The 23,705-nt window shown below is 58.6% G+C and overlaps 1 protein-coding gene across 1 annotated transcript in view; it reads left to right on the forward strand.

Annotated features, from left to right (window-relative positions):
* Positions 1 to 12,045: 12,045 nt before the first annotated feature.
* The window catches only part of NTN1 (netrin 1), a 105,028-nt gene continuing 93,368 nt past the window's right edge, over positions 12,046 to 23,705 (forward strand). The window contains exon 1 of the mRNA XM_075044862.1: positions 12,046 to 13,294. Within this exon, the coding sequence (XP_074900963.1) occupies positions 12,271 to 13,294 (1,024 nt within the window). The 5' untranslated portion in view covers positions 12,046 to 12,270. The remainder of the gene's footprint in view (positions 13,295 to 23,705) is intronic.

Here is a 23,705-nt window from a genome sequence, read left to right on the forward strand (position 1 = left end):
GTGCATCCCTCCGGACCTGGGCTCTGCCTCCCCAATATAGGTGCCAAAATACTTCTGCAAGTCCCAGCCCGGAGGAGCAGGGAACAGCCAAGCTCCTCAGCTGGGATGCTCGGGGCTGTTGGGGCTCTCCAGCAGTTTTGCTCCCAAATGAGCCTGCAGCAGGAGAGGGCCGGATCCAGGACAGCAAGGACGGGGTGGGGTCCCCCCCTTCCCAGCACCCTGGAGGGACCACCCACCCCGGGCAGGCCCTATTCCCACCCCGGGGCTGGTGCAGGTGGCTCGGTGCTGGGACCCCGGTAGATGGCAGTAGGGGCTCAGGGTGAGTTTCAACGGGGTTTTTTTGGCGTGAATGCCTCTTTTTTTCCCGGTTTGTTTTAAATAAAAATAGCCACCCCGTGCAAATCCACTGCTGATGCTTCTTGGGATAAGCCAAACAGGGAGAGGGACATTTGCTCTGATCGGCTGTGTCAGAGTCACCTATCCAGGTGACAAACTCAACGTCCTCTGCAGGCATCTCAATTATGTGCCCAGATTAGCGGAGAGGAGAAAATGTTAATTGTAGGCAGGGATTATCTCACCCTCGGGTAAATGGCAAAAATGGGACAGAGATCTCACCTTCTGGACGCACAATCGCATCCAACCCAACCGTAAGAGGCCCAAAGCAGGGCAGAGCTGGCCTGTGCCAGCCAGGGGAGGTCTCTGCTGCACAGGGGTAGCTCCGACTGCCTTAGAGAATGAATTGGCTGCACAGAGCCAGGTAAAACATGTAAAAGGAGACATCGAGGTAACAGCAATGCCATTTGAGGTCACTGCTGTCTTCGATGGGAAAGGTTTGGGGCCATCCCGCTTTGTCCAGAAGGACAAAGTCCTGATGCCAGTATCAGCCAGAGATACTTTCAGCAAAGGTCTGGGGAGGACCTGACCTGACAGCGACTGAGAATATGCAGGGGTTGCAGGAGGCAGGGAAATGCCAGTGCCCATCTCCTGAACAGCCCCCAGCACATGCCCTCGGCATGCAAAATCCTGGGGGAACCTCCCACAGGCAGTGACCCCTTCCATGCTGGGAATTCGGCTCCCACTCCAGCACATGAAATTGCACTGACTTCAACCATATACTTAATGTTAAACATGTGCTTTAAGGGCTTTTCTGGAGAGGTGCAGGTGAAAGAAAGCTTTGGGGAAAGCAAAGTGTGATAGTAACAGCACCTCACAAACCTTTCAGAGAAACCCCCAGCCTACTTTACCTTCAGACCCCAGGCTGGAAGAAGGGCAGGGGAAGGGGACAGGGCAGGCATGCGTGTCCCCCTGTGGACAGTGATTTGCAGGTCCCAGAGTGGAAAAAGGTGGATATGCCAACTGGGAAGCTGGGCAGTAGAGGATGCCTGAGAGATGCCACAGCCAGTCCGGGTTCAGCAAGCCGGTCACCAAAACAAGGAGCTGCCTGCAAGCTGGTGGTGACCACAGCAAGGCTTTCCCAGAGAGACCTTACTGCCTGGAGCAAGCAGCCATAACCACAGCATTTTCCCAAGCCCTGGTGGAAAAACCATTTAACTTTTCTCCTGAGCTGCAAAACTGCATCACATTCACCAAAAGAACACTCAGCTTTTGGGAGCTTTTTATAAAGATACCAGAAAGTTGGCTCTGTCAGGTGACCCAGCAAACCCCATGGACCAGCCCCTCGGCAATCCTCCTTTGGGGGCAGTAGGACAGGAGGGTCAGAGCAGGCAGGGTGAGGGGAGGCACACGGGTGGGCAGCAGGTAGCCCTGAGCAACGACCACAGCAAGTGCAGGACCTCTCCAGGCAGGAGACTCCCACAGACACTCTGCTGTCCTTAAATCCTTAAACTACAATCAACTTCTCCCCACCCCAGCCCCCCCAGGGGCTAGTTTCACCCTGATGCTCTAATTCTCATTTATAGTAAAGCCACTCCATGCTCAGAAAATCCTCTGAGGTCTCATCAGCGTTTCTAGGCTCAGATTTGCAAATTCATGTGTTTAAACAAGATGATTATAAAACCAAAACCACTGGTCTGTCAGAGGCCAGCAAGGGTGGATGTGTTACAGATATCTCCATGCTCTCCGGGTCTCACGCAGTGCGGGGTTGTGTACCTTAATCTATGCATTTTGGGGTGGCATGGGAACAGCTTAGACCATCTATTTACTGTCACAGCAGTAACATTTTATTGCATCTGTCACCACACCACCTATCGATGCCACCAAGTGACCAGGAGACCTGTCTCAGGGACAGAAGGAGGGAGGAGTGACACAGGCAGTGATGTCCTGGTACGGCATTTGATGGATGTGAGTCGGTCACAGCTGGAATTCATCCTCTGACGGGTAGCGTCTGCGTGCATCAATCGGGGTGACGGGGACAGGCAGGACCCTGGAGATAAGGCTGTTTTCCAGCAGAATCAAAACCAGGCAGTGTGCTGGGAGAATGGTTTTGCTTTTTGTAGCACATGATGAACACTGAAAAACAATAGGGGATTATTGAAGCCATAGAGGGTAGGGATGGAGCATTAGCGTGCCAGGACAGAAAAAGAAGCTTTTACCTCCTCCTACCCCTTGTTACTAAGGCATCTGGGAGCAGGGATAAGAACTGCAACCACCACCTGGCATAAGTTTATAGCAGCTTTTTCTGCCACGGACAGCAAAGAGCTTTATAAAGGCTGTGAGCATCATTCCCCTGCTTAATATCTGGGGAAACTGAGGCCAACCCAGAGTCACCCACTTGCCTTCTCTCGCCATTGCCTCAATTCCCCTACTTCACACTTCTCAGCCCTTCTCCCTGCTGGCAGTCCCGGTGCTCGGGCATGCCAGGGTGTGCGCGGTGGGGATCAGCTTGCAGGCAGGCGACAGTGCCGCTGAGCAGCAGTCGACAGCGAGGAATTCAGCTCGGCAAACAAGCACTCCCCAGCTGCTTTGCCCTTGCAAGGGAGCCTGATGAGACAGGGCGGTGCTCGCCGCCGGGCACTGGTACCCACTGTGCTGGGTCTCCTGGATGGGTTTGGGCTGGTGCAGACCCCCCAAAGCACAGGGACAATGTGCAGGGAGTGCCGTGCCAGGGCAGATGTAGTGTTCGTTGGCTGCACTCGCTCAGATGCATCCATCCCCCATGGCCGACCCTTGCATGGGTACAACACCAATTAGTGACACTGATAATGCCTGGAAGTGTGGAGACAGCCCCTAGATAAGGCTCTGGAGCTCTGCCCCTGTGCTGGGATGGGCAACCCTGCGTAACTGGGGTCTCTGCATAGCCCAGGACAGAGAGGAGCCAGGGCTCTGTGTCCTCGGGAGGGAGGCACAAGCAGGTTCCTCCAACAGGACCTGTTGGCTCCATCCTCAACACATGTCTGGGGCTCATACGACGCCTTGCTGCCCAGCCTGAGCCGCACTCCCACTGCCTTGCTGCAAGTTCCCCTATTAAAAGGTTATAGCCACTCGAAGGCCACTTCATCCCAGCTTAATACATACTTAATTATAATTAGGTTAGGACAGCTGCCAAAAAGAGACCAAATGCTGCAAAGTGCTCTGGGTAAGGCTCCTGAAAAACATGTTTCCCGCGGTCCTGCTGGGGTGATGTGCCTTCACACGGGGCCAGGCATGGTACCAACAGCCTTCATTTGCAAAGGTGGGTTGGGGGTGCTAGGAAGCCCCCCAGCACTCACCGTGCCCTGTCTCATGTCAAGAGGACACTGTGCTTAAGGAAGGTATAAACCCAAAACTTGGCTGGCCATTTGCATGACACTCTTTGTCCAGATCCATGGATAAACCCAGCCTTGCTGGTTCAGTCCTTACAGATCCCCCTTAAGGAACAGGATGCTTTCTGGAATTTTTATTTTTTTTAATTTTTAAACAAAGAAAGCAACAAAACACCCACTTCGCCTGCAGTGATGAAATAGAGTCTGCCCCAGGACTGCCACAGTTGCAAATGGTGCTGAGCCCCATGAGCCCACTCTTCACTGCAAAGCAAATGCTGGAGAAGAGTTAATTATCTGACAAAGGGAGCTACTAGGTGGTGGGAATTCAGAAGCTTTTGGGACCCACATTTCAATAATCCTGCTCCTTAGATAGCTGAAATATACCCAGTTCTGCCTGCCTTGGCCCTGGCCTCAGCCATGTACCCTCCCTCTTCCCCTGAAGCTCTGCCCAGGTTCCATCTTTACCTTACACCAGCTTAAGAAGATCAAATTCCTTTACATGGCTCTATTCTGAACCAGCAAGGAAGAAAATTCCCCATGAGAAGATCAATGTTTCAGCTCCCTGGCCTTTCATAGGTCCCATATAAAATTATGATCTTGGGTTCTCCTAAATGGTCACTGTCAAGATAGAAAGTCTCTATGTGGGCCGTTTTCTTATGCCAGAGCCAAAGAAACTCCCACACTGGACTGATATCAATAGTGTCCATTGTGCCCAGCAAACATTTCTGTAATGTAGGTAAGGAAGCTTCTCAGCAAAATTTAATTATTTTAAAGGAACATTGTTTACTGTATATTGCTCACTGCAATGTCCCTGCCCTTAGCAAGGCTGTGGTTTCACTCTCCTGGCTCGTCTCTCTTTGCTCTGGGCAGTATTTGGCCACTGCCATAACGTTGACCAGTTTTGTTCTCCATCTGGGTTCCCTTGGCACCAGAACACTTGTGTTTGAGCTGCTGCTTAGATTTTGCTAAAGTGAGTCAAAGCAGAGAGTAAAAGGATCAATTTTCTTTGAATAATACTGGTCTAAACTCAAGAGGGAGACACTGTTGTTATCCTCCCCAAAACAGGGCCCAAGGGCAGATGCTTCTGAATCAAGGCTGTTTTCCTCCCAGAGGAACAGCGGGCAGCTCATGATGCCCAGGACTCCTCTGAGCTGCCGGGTCAGGCAGCACTGGTCAGGCAGGGAAGCCCTGCTCAGCTCTCAGCTTGGCTTTGCTCCTTCTCTGCAGGAAGCAAAGAAACTTTTCTTTGCTCCCTGCAGAGCCACAGCACTAGCAAGAAAAAGTAGAAATAATAAAAAAAGAGATGTCGAGGACGATTGATGGCTGTGGAGGTCAGACTGCACCCAAGGAGCCCCCCCCGAGTGTCTTCCCTTCTGCTCCGTTTGCTGCCAATTGCCGGTAAACAAGAGCAGGGATCCCTGCTAGGCTCTTCCTCGGCGCAGGAAGGCAGTGGTCACCACGGGGCAGCCGGTGCCGGCGCGGTGGCATCCCTTTGCCCAAGGGACAGCCAGGGTCAGCAGCTGCTGCGAAAGCGCTTGAGTCCACCAAGCCTGGGTTATCTCCAAACAGCAGAGACGGGAATGTCAGCAAGCCCCAAAGCCCCCTTCCATGGGGAGTGGATGGGCAGCTGGAGTGGAGACACTAAGCCCCTGTGCAAAAATGCAGTGTGCAGTCAGAGCTGGGTACCTCAGGGCAGTGGTGCTCACTCTAAGTCCCAAACAGCCTTAAGGTGGGGGACAGGAGCTGAGCATGCTGGTTTCTTGGGTGGGTGTGGAGTCTGGGGTCCTCGGGGACATCTGTGTCCAGACACCAGGGACAGCAGGCTCTGGGCTGGCCAGTGGGGATTTGTGAATTGCTCTGGCAGTCAGTGAATTGCTCTGAAAGTCAGGCCCACAAATACTTGATAAAAAGAGAATAGTCCTAAAAGCAGTAGAAAGTTCTTTGCAAAAGGTGGACTTGCTCCCAGGTCCCCTGAGATCCAGGTAGATGTTTTGATCATCTGAAAATGAGAATCTGCAGATGTACAGAACAAAAACTGCTCATTTTTGCCCTACAGTTTACTGCACTGTGCCTTCCCAAAGCCCCACCAACTCAGCAGAAGCCTCTCTGGAGAAAACATTTTACTGAGTCAATCGGATGTCCCCAGCTCTTTCTCCCCCCACAACTCCCCAGTGAAGTTTGTACAAGAATCTGCCTCCCCCAACCCAAAACCTGTTTTCTTCACCCCACAGCACACTTATCTCAGCCTGGCAGCAGAGTCCTCCAGATCCATTAAATCAGGGTTACACCATTGATGCCCAGAAACATGCAGGGTTTATCTGCTCCATCAGGACAAGTGGTCCCCCCAAGCCTCCATCACCTGGTTGCAGAGAGGTTTCTTCAGCTGTGCCGGAGCGTTCCCAGTGGAATGAGCTCCCAATTCACTCCTGCTATTTTCTCCCCATTTAGCTCAGAACATTGTTGTAAGGTCACTGTGTTCCTCTTGTCTCACTCCCTGTAATATATTGCTCAGGAAAGTAATTTTACCCTGGAAATAGCTTGAAAATGTAGGGTAGCTTCTTTGGGATGCATGAGCAACTGAAGTCTGGAGGGTCTGTGCATGTTTATGGGCTATGCCATGTAACATCCACTCTTTCACCCTGATGATATCTCAGTGGTACGTCCAATGTGTGGAATGAGGCAACATTTTCCAGGCTAAGCTGCATTATTTTGCATTAGCTGCATTATTTGTTCTGCTACATCTGCACCCATCCAAATTAAACCATTGTTTGTGCAGAGAAGCACACAAATAAATCACAGGGTTTAACAATTTTACCATCAAGGAGTGCCACTGTTTTCTTGGGTATATTTGGTACCCACGCTGCTGTAGCGCTCTGCAGTGGCTGCATCCACCTGCACGTCCCCAGGAGTGCATGAGCCATTTGGGTACCAGTTTGGTACAGCTGGGAGCTCTCCTGCCTGTCAGGCTGGTCTCCTCAAAATAAATCAAATATTACACACAGAGCTTTCTAGTCTGCCTGCCCTAAAGAAAACATTTTGCAAGAGAAAATATAGTATTCCGGAGGCTTATCTCACTTGGTGGCAATTCTGGGTGTATAATTGAAAACCGACTTGATCATTAGAGGTTCACAGAGATGCTGAATAGCCCAGTGTTCAGTGGTCTCTGCCAGCCACGGCCAATTTACATTAAAGGCTTGATTCCTTCTACAGCCCACTTCTCAGCCCCCTGGGAAATCTCCTCGTTGCTTATTCCTCGTTTGCAAGGACTGTCTAGTGTAAGGAAAAGTCTTGCCTAGCTCTGCTCTCACTGCTGCCAGCAGTTCTGCCCGTGGTTTCGGCAGGCTGAATCGGGATGTCACTGGCCATGTGCATTTGCTGCAGAAGATTCAGCATCAGCCACATGCCCACATCTCCCCCAACCAAAAATTGATAGGCAGGCTCTACCCACCACTCCCTAAACAATTTTCGCATAAAATTTGTGTATTTTTTTGCATAAACGAGACAAGCCAGAGGTGTGCTTTCCCGAGAACTGAAGAGGAAACTGGATTACAGGCCAGGGATCTACAAAGCGATCGGGGGTTATGCGCAAATTACACTTGCGTGGGAGCAAAGTGTAAATATTAGAGCAACAAAAATAACAGTAACTGCCTGCCGAGAGCCAAAGAGCTTTAGGGTGGGGGATTAAATGTCATGTGCAAATGTTGTGATCTGCGCTGGCAGAGAGACTTCAGTCCGGGAAGAGCCAGCGGTGCCTTCTTGCCTGATTCCCTTGGGACATCTTGGGGGACCGGCCAGTCTTTCTCCCCTTTCTCCGCGGTGGTTTTTTCACCCTCGAAGGCAGGCAATGCGAGTCGTGCCAGGTATGCCTGTGCACGGGGAAGTCATGGACCAGCATCCCTGCACGCACCCGCTTCCTCGCCCTCCTCCCTCGCAAACACCACCGGCCCGCAAGAAGCGACCGGTCGATCCCTTTCTGCATCCCCGAGGCGGCCCTTTGGAGCTCAGGGAATCGTGAAATCCCCCGGGCTCCCTCCGCGGCGGCCCAGCTGATGGCAAAGGGCCGCAGCAGGCGTGGGGAGAGCCCGGCCGTGGTGAGCCGCGCTGCTCCCTCCTCCGCCCCGGGGGCCGGCGAGCCCCGTCGGGAGCGCCTGGGAGGGCTCCAGCCGGACCCCCGAGCGTCCGAGCGGGGACGAGCGGCTCAGGCTCCAGCTCCGGCTCCGGCTCAGCCCTGTCCAGAGCCCCCCGTGGCCCGCCGGCCCCGGCGCTCCTCGCCCGACCGGAGGGTAAGAGATGCGGCAGCCGGCGGGGCCATGCCGGAGCCGGCGAGGGAGAAGCCGGACCGAGACCCCGCGGGGTGTCCTCGCCCGTTCCGCCCGGCCGGGGCCGTTCCAGCCGCCGCTGCCCCCCGTACCTGAGGAGTGAAGCTGAGGACGAGGGGGGGGGGGGGGGAGCGGGCACCCCGGGCCGCCCCCGGTGCCCGGGTTTAAAAGATCGCGGAGATATTTTCACACCTCAGACCGCCGCCCCCCCCGGCTCCCCTCCAGCCCCCATCGCCTTGATTTAGCCCTTGGTAATTAATTTGGCATTTCAGAATAGCTACTGGGCTGGATAATGGCCTCATTCATCTCCCCAGCCTAATCTGAACAGAATCTGGAAGAAAAGCTTTCAGAAAGACAGAAACTGCCATTCGGCAACTGCTCAAAAGAACTGTCACTCCAGGGGAATAAATCGCTCCTGATTATTTCAACCCGGGTCTTCTCTGCTTTTCCAGCCGCTCCCGGTCCCCGCCGGGGGGACGGCCCCCAGATATTTGAGGAGGGGAAGATCTGGTTGGGTTTTCCCCCTCCCTTCGCCAAAACCCAAGGCCGGGCGATGGCAGGGGGAGGTGGGCCAGGGGCAGCGCATTGTTCCCGGGGAGGTGGACGAGCTCCGGCATCCGAAGCGATTTGACTTTTAAAACAGGCTCTGAGCTCCGGGGCCGCCTTTCCCGGCTGCCCCCGGTGGGGCTGAAGTAACCCCCATCTCCCTCCTGCTTCATCGGGGCTTCTCCCAGCCGAACTCGGGGGGAAAGGAGCCCTCCGCTTTGCCCTGGACCGGACCGGCCGTGCCCCGCGGCCGCTCAGCCCGTGTGCCGGGGCTTTCGGACTGCCCCGGTCCCGGTGCAGGTACCGGAGATACCGGCGATGCTCCGGTCCCGGTGCAGGTCCCGGCGATGACAGTCCGCTCCCAGTGCAGGTACCGGCGATGCTCCGGCCTCGGTGGGAGCGAGAGCGCAGCGGGGTCGCACCGGCGCTGGAGCCGGCGAGGGTCCGTCCCCCCCAGCCAAGGCAGGGCCGGGGCTAGCTGGTGCTTAATGATAGGAAAATCAAATCCCAAGCGGGGTGGGGGGCACGGCCTGGTGCCCCGAGCATCCCCCCTGCTCCGTCCTCCCGGGACGGCCCCAGCCCCCCTGGCCCGGAGGGGGCGGCCAGACTCGGGACCGGGCCTCGGGGAGCTGCGCCTGGGTCCCCGCGGAGCTGCTTACATGCATTTAATAGCTCGAGGACGAGGTAATTAGAGGAAAGCCTCAGTAAATCACGTTAATGACCGCAAGAGCCATTACGTTCGGGGGTTGTGAAACACCGAATAAACCCAGCGCGAAGGGCAGGAGGGGGGCGAGAGCCGCAGCCTGCGTCCCGGCCGCCGGGCAGCACCGTCCCCCCGTGCTCGGCAGCGCCGGATGGTTGTTAAATTAACACCTTGCTAATGGGATTAAGCAGCACCTCAGGTTTGCGGGGGAGTTTAGCGTGGGTCAGGTTTTCTTAGACACCCCCCCCATATTTGCTGCGAGAAGGTAAAGACCAGTGTGGGCTGGAGGAGCCTGGGCGGGGGGGGGGGGCTTTAAATACCCTCCCGGATTTTAACGAAACGCTGAAATTTCAGCCCTGCCCCTGCGCCCGGGGCCGGCGAGAGGGTCGCAGGCAGCCGGAGCCAAAGCCGCAGCTTCCCCCGGGGGAAACGCCGGTCCTCGCAGCGGCACCTGCTGCTCTCCGAGCCGGCCCCCGCCTGTCCCTCCCCCCCAGGCACAGGAGCCCCGCACACGGCGGCGCTGGACGGCGCGGACACGGGTGGACGGAACCCCCGCGGGGAAGGGCCGGTCTCGGACACGCGTAGCCGGAGGAGAAGCAGCGGGCGGGCAGAGCGGGGGCTCAGACATGACAAGCGGGAATGGTAGTAGCAGGCGCCCGGGGGGGTGGGGTTCACGGGTCCGGATTTGGGGCGCCTGGCTGGGCAAAGCGGACCTCGGGTCCCCGGGGGCCCGCCAGCTGCACCGGCCACGGTGGTATCTCCGGCGGGTGTCATCTGCGCAGGCTTGGGAGGGCATAGCCGGGGCCGAGCCCGTATGGGATGGCTGTGTTCCCGGGGGGGTCCCGCAGCAGCTCCCCCGGCGTGTCCCCCACGGGCCGGGCTGGTTTGGTCTGAATTCCCCCCTCGCTCCTTAGAGCTCCTCCACAGCTGGACCGTATCACCAGGACCACCCCCCACCTCGCCATCCTGCAAATCGGGCTGCAATCCAAGAGCGGGGCGGGGAGGGGGGGGGAAATCTCTCCGGGGCTGGGATACGCCGGGACTGTGCGTGTGTGTGTCCCGGGTGTGCCGGGCTGCGTCCCTGAGCGGCTCGGGTGGGACCAGCAGGACTGAGACCCCCCCCTCCGGTCCCGGGCCGACAGCATCCCCGTACACACACACACACATCTCTTCCTCCGGCGAAGGAGTAGCAAGGGCCTCGGGAGCAGGATGGAGGGGCTGTTTCCCGGGGAAGAGTTAACAAATCCCGGCAGCGGCGGGGCTGGGGGGGGGTCCGGGGGGAGCGATGGGGGCAGGGAGGCTGCGGAGCCCCGCTGCCCTGCAGGGAAGGCGGTTGCATTGCCAAAGACGCCCCGCTGGGCTAGCAGGCCCGGGAGCAGATTAATCAGGCACTAATTCAATTTACAACAACCACTTTTATTCAGCTCGGTGGCAAGGAATTCAAAGCGGGGAGAGGGGCGGGCGGAGGGGAGGGGGCGGAGGCCGGCCTGGGGCTCGTCGCTGCCCGGGTAGCCCCCGTCCCCTCGGGCCGCCCCGTCGGGGTTGGCCGGGGAGGGGACCGTGCCGCCGTGCCAGGGCCCGGCCGCTTGAGTGACACGGCGTGGGCAGCGCTCCGAGAGAGGGCACCTCCGTTGGAAAAATAAAAGTGCCCTTTTAATCAAGGAGGGAGGGAAGGGGGGGGGGGGCGGGCAGGGCGGCCGGGAGCCGCGGGAGGGAAACCTTGGGACGCTCTCTCCCGGATCTCGGTACCGTCCCCCGGGGCCAGCACGTCGGGGCAGCGGGCTGCCCCCGGCCGGGATCACCGGGGGAAGAGCCCAGCCGGAGCAGTTCCGGACAGAGGCAGCCGTCGGGGGACGGCCCGCCCGGCACCGGGGGTCCGCCGGGGCGGGGGCACGGCCCGGTAGGAGACAAGTGCCGCCCTTTAACCCCTTCCTCGCTCTAAGGGGAGAGCCGACAAGCTGCACAGCGAGAGGGAGCGGCGAAAGAAGCCGCGCAGCCCCTGTCCCCCTGGCCGTGCAGGGGAAACCGCCCCCTCACCGACATCAGCCCCCTAAAACAACGTGCCGGAGGGCGCCAGGCCCCTTAGTTCCCGTGTCCTGCCCAAGGACTCGAGATTTCCCCCAGTTTAAACTTCCCCGGCATCGGGTTTTCTTTCCCGGGGGCGAAGACTCCGGGCCGAGACCCGCCGGGAGCCCCCTCGGAGCGGGCCGGTGTCCAGGCGGGCTCCGGGCCCCGGGCTCCTGCACTGGACGGTGGCTTGGCCCCGGCCCCCCCTTCCCAGTCCAGCTGCGGGGGTCTGGCCCTGTCTGGCCTGGGAGGGAAGGGGAGGCCAGCAGCCACCGGCTGGGAGAGGGCCCGATCCTGTCCCTCTCCGCGTCCCCACAGGTAGGCGGGGGGGCTCAGCCCGGCCGCTCCCCCCCTCTCCCCGCCCTACGCCCGCGGAGCATCCCCAGCTGCTGGGGCGCGGGCAGCCCCGGCCTCCCCAGCCCCGTCGGGGGCACAGAGGGACGGGGGACACACAGAGGGAGGGCCCATCCCCGGCTCCTCGGGGAGGCTCGGGAGCCCCGCGGCGGCGCCGGCGCCCATCGCCGCGGTGTCGGGCCGGGCTCCGTCCCTCTCCCATCCCCCCCCCCCCCTCCCCGAGGCCTGTGCGTGTCTCTGGCTGAGCCGCCAGTGGATGTCGTTGTTCTGTTCCTTGAGCGCGATGTCACTCCTTTAGCATGACCTCAAACGCGGCGGGGGCTGGGACCGCCAGTCATTCTCCGTGCGAGAGCCGGGGCGGGAGGCAGGCGGGACCCAGCCCCGCCGCCAGCCGCACTTTTGTGGTGCCGCCGCCGCCGCGATCTCCCCTTTCTCGGCGGGGCTGGCCGCGGGGCGGGCGATGCTCCGGGCTCCCTGAGCCGCTGCACCGCGTCCGTCGGCCAAGTCGCCCCGCGGAGCTGCGCGCTAGAGCGGCGGCTCCCCTCCCTCGTCGCCCCGCGCCGCGCGGAGGTTGCGCAGGATGCCGCGGAGGGGCGCGGAGGCGCCGCTGGCCCTGCTGCTGGCGGCGGCGTGGCTGGCGCAGCCCCTGCGCGGCGGCTACCACGGCGTGAGCATGTTCGCCGTGCAGACGGCTCAGCCCGACCCCTGCTACGACGAGCACGGGCTGCCCCGCCGCTGCATCCCCGACTTCGTCAACTCGGCCTTCGGGAAGGAGGTGAAGGTGTCGAGCACCTGCGGGAAGCCGCCGTCGCGGTACTGCGTGGTGACGGAGAAGGGCGAGGAGCAGGTCCGCTCCTGCCACCTCTGCAACGCCTCCGACCCCAAGCGCGCCCACCCGCCCTCCTTCCTCACCGACCTCAACAACCCGCACAACCTGACCTGCTGGCAGTCCGACAGCTACGTCCAGTACCCCCACAACGTCACCCTCACCCTCTCCCTGGGCAAGAAGTTCGAGGTGACCTACGTCAGCCTGCAGTTCTGCTCGCCGCGCCCCGAGTCCATGGCCATCCACAAGTCCATGGACTACGGCAAGACCTGGGTGCCCTTCCAGTTCTACTCCACGCAGTGCCGCAAGATGTACAACAAGCCCAGCCGCGCCGCCATCACCAAGCAGAACGAGCAGGAGGCGGTCTGCACCGACTCGCACACCGACGTGCGGCCCCTCTCCGGCGGCCTCATCGCCTTCAGCACCCTGGACGGCCGCCCCACCGCCCACGACTTCGACAACTCGCCCGTCCTGCAGGACTGGGTGACGGCCACCGACATCAGGGTGACCTTCAGCCGCCTCCACACCTTCGGCGACGAGAGCGAGGATGACTCCGAGCTGGCCCGCGATTCCTACTTCTACGCCGTCTCCGACTTGCAGGTCGGCGGGCGATGCAAGTGCAACGGCCACGCGTCGCGCTGCGTCCGGGACCGCGACGACAGCTTGGTGTGCGACTGCAAGCACAACACGGCCGGCCCCGAGTGCGACCGCTGCAAGCCCTTCCACTACGACCGGCCCTGGCAGAGAGCGACGGCCCGGGAGGCCAACGAGTGCGTGGGTGAGTCCCACGCCGCGGGCACGGACGCTCCGGCAGACGCGGGGGGGAAGGACGGGGAAAGGGCGCTGAGGTCCCCGCAAGGGCAGGGAGAGGGAGGGGAGAGCGGAGGAGCCGGCAGGGGACGGGGAGCGAGAGGCAGGGGGCATCCAGGACCCGGCAAGGAACCTTCAGGGACGCGGAGGGAAAGGCAGGGGGACATCCAGGATCCGTCAGGGAACGGGGAGGGAAAGGCAGGGGGACATCCAGGACCCGGCAAGGAACCTGCAGGGACGGGGAGAGAAAGGCAGGGGGACATCCAGGATCCGTCAGGGAACGGGGAGGGAAAGGCAGGGGGACATCCAGGACCCGGCAAGGGGACGGGGAGCGAAAGGCAGGGGGACATCCAAGACCCGGCAAGAGACCTTCAGGTACGGGGAGTGAGAGGCAGGGGCACATCCAGGACCCAGCAAGGGACCTTCGGGGACGGGGAGTGAGAGGCAGAGGCACATCCAGGGACACGGCGAGCGAGAGGCAGGGGCACATCCAGGACCTTGCAAGGGAACGGGGACCGAAAGTCAGGGGGACATCCAGGGACACGGCGAGCAGCGCGGCGACGTCCAGGGACACGGGGAGCGGGACAGGGACACGCAGGGAGATGAAGAGCAGGGCACGGCGGGGACACTGAGGCACCCGGGAGCGTACGGCAAAGGAGGGGACACCGAGGTACCCAGAAGCGAGGAGCAGGGGAAGGCAATCGGAAGGGCAGGGGCTGGGACACCGAGGCGCCCGGCAGCGCAAGGTGGGGGACACTGAGGCACCCGGGAGAGCACTGGTGACAACATCGGGGGACGCCGAGGTGCAGAGCGGGGGGCACGGGGAACTGGGGATCACTGGACGGGGGACGGCGAGGCACAGGAATTTGGGGCAGGGGATACAGAGACCCCCGGAGGCGTGGGGCGGGGGACACTGGAGGCACCCGGGAGAGCAAGGCAGGGGACAGCGGCAGACTGGGAAGGGAGGGGCAGGGGACACTAAGGAGCTCAGGAGAGGGGAGAAGGGACACTCAGGAGACCGGGAAAACACCGTTCGCGTTCGGAGAAGCGCTGAGGAGCCTTGTCTGGCTGGGAAGGGTCTCCCGTCCCGGGCTGCTCCCGGCCGGGAGTCCCGCAGTCCAGGGAGCGGGGTCCGGTCCGGGCGTCCCGGAGCTCGCCGGCAGCCCTGCTCCCTTCCCCGGGACACCGGCTCCGAGCCCCGCCGCAAAGCTTCCAGCTCGCCCGAGAGGCTCCGCGCCCGGACGGGACGGGGACGGGCTCCGGTCCTCCCCGGAGAGAGAAGGTGGCCGGGCGCTGGGGACGGCAGCTCGGCAGAGCCTGCGGCTCCCGTCGCTGCCTCCTCAGGGGGTGCGGGTGGCCCCGGGGGACGATGGCGGGGCGGCAGGGACTCGGAACGAGCCCCAAGGCCGAATGAGAACCGGAGAGCAGCCGGTTCGCTCCGTCTCGGGTGAGAAACCCGCGCCGTCCTGGCTGTAAGCGAGCCCCAGCCTCCGGGCTGTCCCCGATGGGAGACGGGGCGTCGCTCGCCTCTGCCCGGGGAGGGGCAAGGGTGAAGGGTTTAGGGTGCTCTTCCCCTTGAGTCCCCGCACATCCCGCCGATGGCTGCCCCCGATCTCCCACCCCCTGCACTCCGGCGGGATCCCCGTGCGCTGCCGCTCCCCTCCTCGCCGCCGTTTAGGGGCCCGGTGCCAGCCCCCGCGATCAGCCGTGTGCCGGTGGCTGGGGGTCACCCAGCCCTGGGGTCTGGGGTGCGCCCCGGGCTGGGCTCGGCTCTCCGCGCCGGCACCCCCGGCCCCCGGAGCGCGTCCCCGGCACCCGCCGCCCGCCCGCCGCCGCCGCCTTGTTTACACGGAAAACACGGCCCCGTCTTCCAAAATATTTGCAGCTCCGACGATAGGAAAAAAAAACCTCGCCGAGTGGCCGGGGTTGGGCTTTTTTTTTTTTTTTTCCCTTCTCCTCCTTTTTCTTTTTTTTTTTTTTCTTCCCAAATCACAATCAGATGTCTCCCTTGCAGCGAGCGCAATTTCTTCCCCGCCGCCTTCAACACCGAGGCACGGCCAAGCCTGGGTTATCTGGCGGGGAGAGCGGGGCCCGGTCCTGCAGCCCGGTGACACCGGGACACACGCGGTGGCGGCGCCGGGGGAAGGTGCGGGGGGGGCCCGGCAGCGGGCGGCGGTGCCTCTGCCCCGGTCCGGAGCCTCCGGTCCCCGCCGGGCTGCGGCTCAGGTCGGGGCGGAGCGGGGGCGGCCCCGGGGCGGCGGCAGCGCGGGGGGGAAGCGGCGGGGAGATGCCGTTTCCCGGAGGGGAAGGCGGCGGGTGCCTCTCGGATGTGCCAACAGCACCCAGCCGGGCTTTATCTCCGGGTTTGCTTTGCTTCTGTGCCGGCAGCGCTCGGGCATGGGACTCCACGTCTTGATTATTTCCCACCGCCGCCCCAGCGCTGCCTCTTCCTCAGCAGCAGGTCCAGGGGGGCAGGAGGGGCTCAGCTCCCCCCAGGCCTCCGTCCCGCCCCACAGACAGGGACCAGTTGCCCGCCTGCAGAAAGAGAGCTACCGCTGTCGGCGATGCCATAAAATGTGGTGCTATCTCGGGGTGCTGTTGGACCCTTGGTCTCGTCTGCAGGGTCCTGAACTGCTCCTGAAAATGCTCAGTTACTCTGCTGGCCCCGTGCACTTACCATCCTTCTCCCTTCCAATTTGCTTCCAATAAAAAGGATACAAGTTCCCAGTTTCCAGTAAAATGTGTGACTTTTGTGCCAGGCTTTGCATTTCAGACCATGCACAGTCCTAGCCGCGGCAGACTTCTGCAAACGAAAATCAGTCAGTTTTTTCCTTTTCCGCCAACTTTGCTGGGAAGTGAATGTTTTGCAAGGATGAAGCTACCGTAAAATAATTTTCCCCAGCCCGTTTCTACTGCACGTTCCCTGGGGCCATACCTATCAGTCTGCAAAACCAACCATGGCCAAACAACTGCATTGCCCTGCCAAGCCCACACTGCCTGGAATAATCCCCCTAGATAAAGATCACAATAACCCTATTCAGCTCCCACCCACTTGCTCCTGACCATCGGCCCACCCTGGTTTCTCTCCTAAATCCTGAGGGGAAGTCAGGCTTTGCGGTCACCCGAGGGCTACAGACCCAGCCTTCGCCGGGCAGAGGCAGGGGATGAGCGGTGAGTTGGTGGTGATGTTGCCGGCTGCATGCTGGAGGGATCTTCAACCGCTTGAGAGGGAAGCCAGAGGAGGCCAGACCCTCCTGAGCAGCAGTGGTGAGCGGGTAGGTGAATTAGCCAAATTAACTGAATTTGCCCCAGGCAGTGGTGTAAGAACTGATTACATTTTTTTCACTGAATTTGCTCTTTTTTTCTGGAAAATTGTTTTTTTCAATCAGGGAGAAAAATGATAGAATGTGTCTGCTTTGCTTAAAAATTTGGGTGTTTTCTTTGGTAAGCCCATTCCCCCTGCCAAAACCGAATCTTTGTTCCTATTCATGCTTATTTGGGGCTGAAAAAGAAACGCGCTGGAGTTTCTGACAAAAAGTCAAAATTTCCCACGGGAACGTTTTTCGCCAGCCAGATCTAATTTTTCTTTATCACTTCTTGTTGCCTGCAAGAGCACAGGCACCGCACACGGAGAGGACAGGGCCTGGCCCAAGGAGATGTTCTCCAGGGACCTGCTCCTGCAGAAGGATCCCGGCCAGCAGAGCTTTTCACAGATTCAGGTTCCCATCAACTTTACCTGGCAAATAACTCATCCACGTAGAGCTTGGCCTTATAGTCTGGCTTTGGCCGGGCGCCTGGGAGCTAACATGCTCCAGGGAAGACACAGCTTGGAGACAAGCTTGGAGGTCTGTTCTCCATCCTCCCTCTCTCCAGCACCGTTGGGCTGGCTCCATTTGCTCCATGTTGGGCCAGCCCAAGCCCCATGTCTCCAACCCAGTTTGTCCTGATGAAGCTTCCAGCTCCCCTGTGAGAGGAGACTGCAGCTGGAAAAGGCCTGAGCTAAATGTTGTCAGAGCTCAACTGCTGGTGAGCTTGTGTGGACACATGAAAATGCAGGCAGGGGCTTCGACCCGATTTAGTGACATCAATAAAATGCAGTCGACACCATTCCACAATTTCTCACGAACCGTGGCGTTATTTTGAGTGCTGGCAATGAACACGCACAAGCACTGCTTTTGAAAACTCCCTTCAGTTTGCATAAAATACCTTTGCATTTGCCTTGGCCGGAGAAAGCGCTACTAGACAAACCCAGGCTGCAGCCCACTGACAGGCACTTTGAGAACAACCTCCAGACTCCGTTCCCAGTGCCGGCTCTGGTGCTTTGCAGCCCTCTCCCCCGCGGGGCCGGGAGATGCACCCGGCACCTGCACGTGCGTCTGACGTCAATGGTGTTCGCAGGTGCTGGGCGCCTCTCGGCTTTTGGCCCTATGTGATGCCTAGAGAGCGTTTAACAATAACAAGGGCGATTGCAGTGGGAGAAAGGAAACATATTGTGTTTTCAGATACAGGATTTGGCACAAGCCGCACGCGAAGCCTGGTGTTAGACAGGCTCTGCTCCGCCGTGTGCACTGCAGTAGGGTTCCCAGGCTGGGATGTGTCTCATGTCAGAGCAATTTGAGAGCAAATCTCTCCTCCAGCTAAAAGGAAACTTCATCTCAGACACAGAGGGGACCAGGAACTACCAGAGAGAACAGCCTGCCAAACACTCCCAATGAAAAACTTCCTTCCAGACAAACCTGGGGCTTTAGCATCTCAGTGGCAGTCCAGGGAGGTCTTTGCAGGGCAGTGCTTACTAAAACAGCTGGTGGGCTCCCCTCCATCCTCATCATAACCAGGGAAATCACATTCCTCCACAACAGCGAGCTCTTCTTGCTCTGGTCCTGCAGAGGGATGTAAGGACTGTAGGATTTCCTCACAGGGAGTTCCTGGTGTCCCTTATTAAATTTAGGTGATCCCTTTTGTTTAGCCTGCATTTATCATCTCCACTTAAAAAAACCCTCCACGGTTCTCATCCCGTCTGTAACCGTTTTCCTCAGGGCTGGCACAGCAGGGTGTTGGGTAGCCGTACGAGATGCTTCCTCCTCATTCCCCTTGGCCTCAGAATGGGACAAGGAGTCAAGCTGGTGGTTACTGATGGCTTTGGGCCCACTGGAGCATGCCTGCAGCCGTTGCTTGGCTGGTCGAGCAGCCCCCAATGCCTATCTGCAGGGTCAAGGCACCCCGGGACCGTGCAGCAGAGCAGGGAGACAGGGCAAGTCCTGGGGCCGGTGATGGGTGACAGTGGTTCATGGTGGCTGAGACCACCCATCAAGCCAGGAAGGACTGAGCTGGTAGGAGATGTCCTTTCTGTTGTCTTCTCCTCTCTTGTGGTGATTCAGGGCTTTGCAAATGGTCTGTCTCAGAGGGGGACAGAGGAAGAGAGGGGTCTGTCTGTGGCAGAGTGGGAAGTGGAGTGGGAGGCAGAGACCTGGTCGGGCAGGGGCACATGCATTGATTGCACCCTCTTCCCCTTCGGTTCCTGGCACCATGGTGGGATGGGAGTCAGACAGAGGACTTAAGTGGCTTTGTAAATCCTCTGTGAGGAGAAGGGGGGGGTCTGAGTGTCCCTGGCGTTCACCCTGCTTACCTCTTCCAGAGGGATGGGGAAGGTTGCAAGCATCCTTTCTCACCTTGTAAAGCAGCGATATCTCTGTCTGACCAAAGAGGCTCTGAGCAGGATTTCGAAGGTGCCCATGCAGGAACCCCAGGGTGCCCATGCAGGATCCTCAGGGTGTAGCACCTTCTGCCCATCTGAGACAGATGCTGCTGCCTGGGGCTGGGCAGCACAACACAACTATGTCCCCAGCTTAAGCCAGCCAGGGAAGGCTGACAGGTGGATTTTGGAGCTGCTGTGTGCCGATTACTACCGATTACCTTCTGAAGATATTAGGATTAATAGTCATCATTTCTGATATCCAGGCTTGTCTTGTCCCCTGTGCCTCAGTCTCCCCATTTACAGAGAGTAAAGTGGGGCTGTACAAAATGCTTTGGACTTGGCATAAGACAGGCATGAAGCAGTATCACAGCACCCTTGTGTCTAGGGAAACACTGCAACTGGGGCGGCTTCACCAGCGACATGGCACCAGCCAGCAAGTGGAACAGACCCTGTGCAGGCTGGACCTCTCGTGGCACCCTGCGCCATCCATGGAGCTGCAGGTCCTTTGCAGCCCAGCCCTGGTTCAGCTACCAGCGGGTTGTTCTGCATGGGGAATTGCACAAGCTGTGGGTAACACTGTATTGCTGAGCAGATGGGTGCTGTAGCCATAGAAATATGGGCCCATAAGCTGCTGAGACTCCCATTGTAGCTTCCCAAGTGGGCCTTGCATGGGCAGAGCTTTCTCACAGGCTTTTATTCTCAGGAAGCTTAAAGTTAAACTGATTTCCAACAGAAAGGTTTTTACACCAACAAACAAACAAACAAAAAAGCGCAGTTAAGGCTAAAACAAAACCAGGCTTGGCACTCTGGGTTGGACACTTGCCTTCCCTTGAGCTTGTCCACGGCTAATCTCTGCCCTCCTCTTTCTGGGCCAAAGCATGTCATCCTTATTCAGCCTATGCTGTCCTCACTTCGGCAAACTCCCCGTGACCGCCCGGGGGGACGTGCTGCCTCTCCCAGAATGGAGCAAGAAGCCCGTGAGAGTTCTTGAATCTCTGCTGCCTGCAAGGATCTTGCTTGTACAAACACTCCGGGGGCTCTGGTTTTCATACCTGGCTGGTGAGGTGGGTCAGCTGGGATGCATGAGCCCATCTTTATATTCTTAATGTACGTCCCCATCATCCTTGGGGATGGGGGACAGACTTTCTGACCACGGAGGGTTGCTGCTTTCTTTGGCCCTAGGTCTCTTCTGCCTCCCTTTTGGGATACCCTGCTTTTTGGTAGAGTTTTTTTGGAGGGTCTTGCACTTTTTACGGGCTGTTGCATGCTGGGGTTGGGCTGTGCAAGCAGAATTTTCCTGGGGACCTTTTGGAGGATTTTGGGGTGCTATGATCTGTTTCTTCCCCAGCCTGTTTTGCCTTGGGGGGACATGCAGGGTGAAGGAAATCTTACGTCAGAATGGAACCAGCTGGTTACCTTCATAGCATTGCAGAGGTTGCACATCATTTTGCCCCGTGTTGCTGTCAAACAGCAGAAATAATCCCAAAACAGCCCCAGGACCCACCAAACACCACATCCAACCTTTCCTAGAAAGCAGTGACACACAGGTGCTCGCCACAGCAGGGCTGAGCTCTCAACATGTCGGGGGGATTCACAGCTCCCAGACTCGACCCCACCCGGATCATTTATTTGTGGTATGTTCACGGTTGCACCAAACGGGTCCCCCTGATTTTTCAGGCAGCAGCAGGGGAGGTAGAGGTTTTTCTGCCAGGATCAGCTCACACAGACAGCTTCGACCTGGGGAAAGGGTTCGGCAGTGGCAGAGCCCAGCAGTCACATCTGCTTCATCCCCAGGGTGTCTCCGGAGCGGTGGCTGCCGTTTGGCCCTTGCCGCTGCAATCAGCGGGGGACATTTCCTTTGCATGACCCGAGCTCCCCTCCCCGAGCATCCCTGCCAGATCCCCGCTGCTTCCCGCAAGGCAGCGTGGCAGAGCCGGGGAGCCTGGCACGGCCGCGGGGCTCAGCCTGGCTCTGTAGCCTGGCGTTACGGGGGAGAGGGCTCTGTGCCTAAGCGGGAACCAAGGAACAGCTCGTAAAAAAACGGGCCAGATCCTCAACTGGTGCAAACCCGGCTCTGTCTGGTGGCAGTGTCTCACCTCCGCTAACCATGCTCCAAAAAAATCCCCTGACGGCTGGGATGGGGCTGCCTGGCTGAAGTGACGGGCAGGCTTTTAAAAAGATATCTGTATAATAGCTTTCATTTTATAGGGGGATTAGGATGCCCTGGGGACTGATAAGGAGCTAGGGAGGCTTTTCCTGCTCTGAGCCCGTGCAGCCGTGGAGGCTGTTGCGGGGAGCGGAGCGGGGGGCTCGGCTGCTCTCGCTCCGTCCCAGGCGGGAGCAGCCCGTGTTTGCAGCAGAGATCAGCGGCACGAAGGGGCTCAGCCACACGCAGGCTGCGAGTTTGCGTTAGGCTCAGCAGAAGGCAGGGGATTAACTGATGGGGAGGAAAAAATCTTGGGGTTTTTTTGGTAGATACTAAAGAAAGAGGTGCTGACCCGGGAGAGCACAGGCACCCATGTTGGCAGTGGGTAGGGGATGGAGGAGGCACGCAGCTCATCTGGGAGCTTGATTTATGGATTTATTTTGAACAGCACTGGCTTTAGGGGAGACCAGAGTTTAAAAACTGCTGGAGTGGTATGGCCAGAGAGACTGCTTCGTCCTGGGGCTCAGCGGGGATGGTGCTGGGTGCCCTGAGGTCTCAGCTGGCACTGGAGGGACTGCTGCATCGACAGCACCAACCGGGCACAAAATTGCTGCTGCTCACAACATGCATCTCCTGTGCGAAGTGACTGCCGCAATGCTGGGGAGTGCAGCAAGCAAAGAAAACAATAGATAGGGAAAAAGCCCCGTTCCATGTCCCACACACAGCTGTGAGAGCAGGGAGGGTGCAGGCAGGAGTTTTCCTTTCAAACCCTTTCAAAGTGTCTTGTGAATGATGGGAGGGTTGAAAATCATATCTGCATCTCTCTCCTTGATAGAGGGTTGGAGGCTGGGGAAGGAAAAAACCTCTATTTCACTGTCTCCTGGAAGCACAGCGCCTTTCTAAATTATTTCATGGAAGGTTATGGGCTGGAAGGGACCTCTGGCTTTCCCCACCAGCTGTTGTCACCCAGATTATGGGATCACCCGGAGAGGGATCCCCTCTTGCGCTGAGCCCGGCACAGGGACAGGGTGCCCTGGGGTGCTGCATGGGGAGCAGCAGCCCCCAGCCCCACTCCTGTGATGTGCCCCTGGGGATGGTAGAGCTGGTAACGGTAAAGGATGAGCCCAGGAGACTTTTGCCATCTTCTGCCAAAAATGAGCAGCGAGAAAGAGATAGTGTGGGCAGGCAAGTGGGAATGCCGGTGCAGGTGGGGGTGAGCAGCCTTGGGACTCCTGGCTTGAGGGTCAAAGCTGCTGCAGCTCCCCTGTTGAGGGAGAGGAGGGTGGAAAACCAGGAGACTACACCTAGCACCCCCAAATTCACCTAGAAAAGGGCAAAAATGATGTGAGGGGCAGGAGCAGCTGGGGCACTGATGCAGGCTGTGAGCAGCTGAGCTCTGTGGGTTTGTTTTACAGCAAATTTATTCTTTTTGACCTGTTGCGGGGAGCTGCTGGGATGGGAAACACTTTTTGATGGCAGAGAAGTAGACACAGATTTGACAATGGTGTGTGATGGAGTGGGAAGAGTGCTCCCCAATTTCTCAGGGTGCTAGGGAGTGGAGGGATTTTTTTCCCCACACTGTCCCAGGTAGGAATTAGAGAAGAAACGCAGGAGGAGAGCTGCTGGCTCTGCAGTCCCTGCTCCGGGTGCCCACTCTCTGGGCTGCATGCTGTGTCCGTGCTGGGTCTGTGAGCTCCCAGCTTGTGCGAGGCAAAGCCCAGCTGTTCTGTCCCCGATCACCATCTTTATACATGCCTCTGTACTTCAAGTTCACAGATTTGGGTGAAAAGATGGATGAGGAGCCCACGTCACCTTCTCCATGGTATTTCAGAGCCATCCATCACCCAGATCCCTACCAGGCTGCACTCTGCAGCACCGCGTGGATCACTGTGGTCTGTGCTTCATTTTGACCAAGTGTGACTACTTTCATGGCAGCTCCATGGGGCGAATTAATGTCCCTTAATGTCAGCCGTCTGGGTATTCAGGATCCAGTCTTAGGCAGTCAGACCATAGTGGATGGAGAGAGCAAGGACAGTGCATCTGATTCGAAAAAGGGGTTTTTTTACACCCACTGGGGAGTGCCCAGTGCACGGCAGCCCAGTGCAGCACCTTGGTTTGCTCTCACAGTCCCAGAAGTACTTTCCTTCAGGGTCTAGGGAAGGGCTGAGCCACACGTGCAGGGAGGTGGGAAGGGGTGAGGAAGACCACGTGGGCAGGTGAGACGTGAATCTCCCTGTTCTCAGCCTCTTCTTCTTCATACTAGACCTTCCCTAGACCCCTCTCTCCATCCAGGGAGGCCCCAGCTCCTCCTGGACCACTGGCCACTGCAGCATGTATTATTGCATATAACCAGAAGGAGCCTGTCCCAGAAGAAAATCCTGTCCTGAGGGATGAGCTAGAAGTATCAGTACGCTGTAAATGGAACAGGGAAGGAGGAAGGTAAATGATGGGTAGAACTATGGATGAGGCAAAAAGGTCTGGTTTTAAAATCAGCTGTCGTGGTGCACAAAATGAGCAGAGCAGCCCATAGAGCATCCT

This window comes from Buteo buteo, chromosome 13 (assembly GCF_964188355.1).
Source record: "Buteo buteo chromosome 13, bButBut1.hap1.1, whole genome shotgun sequence".
Lineage (NCBI taxonomy): Eukaryota > Metazoa > Chordata > Aves > Accipitriformes > Accipitridae > Buteo > Buteo buteo.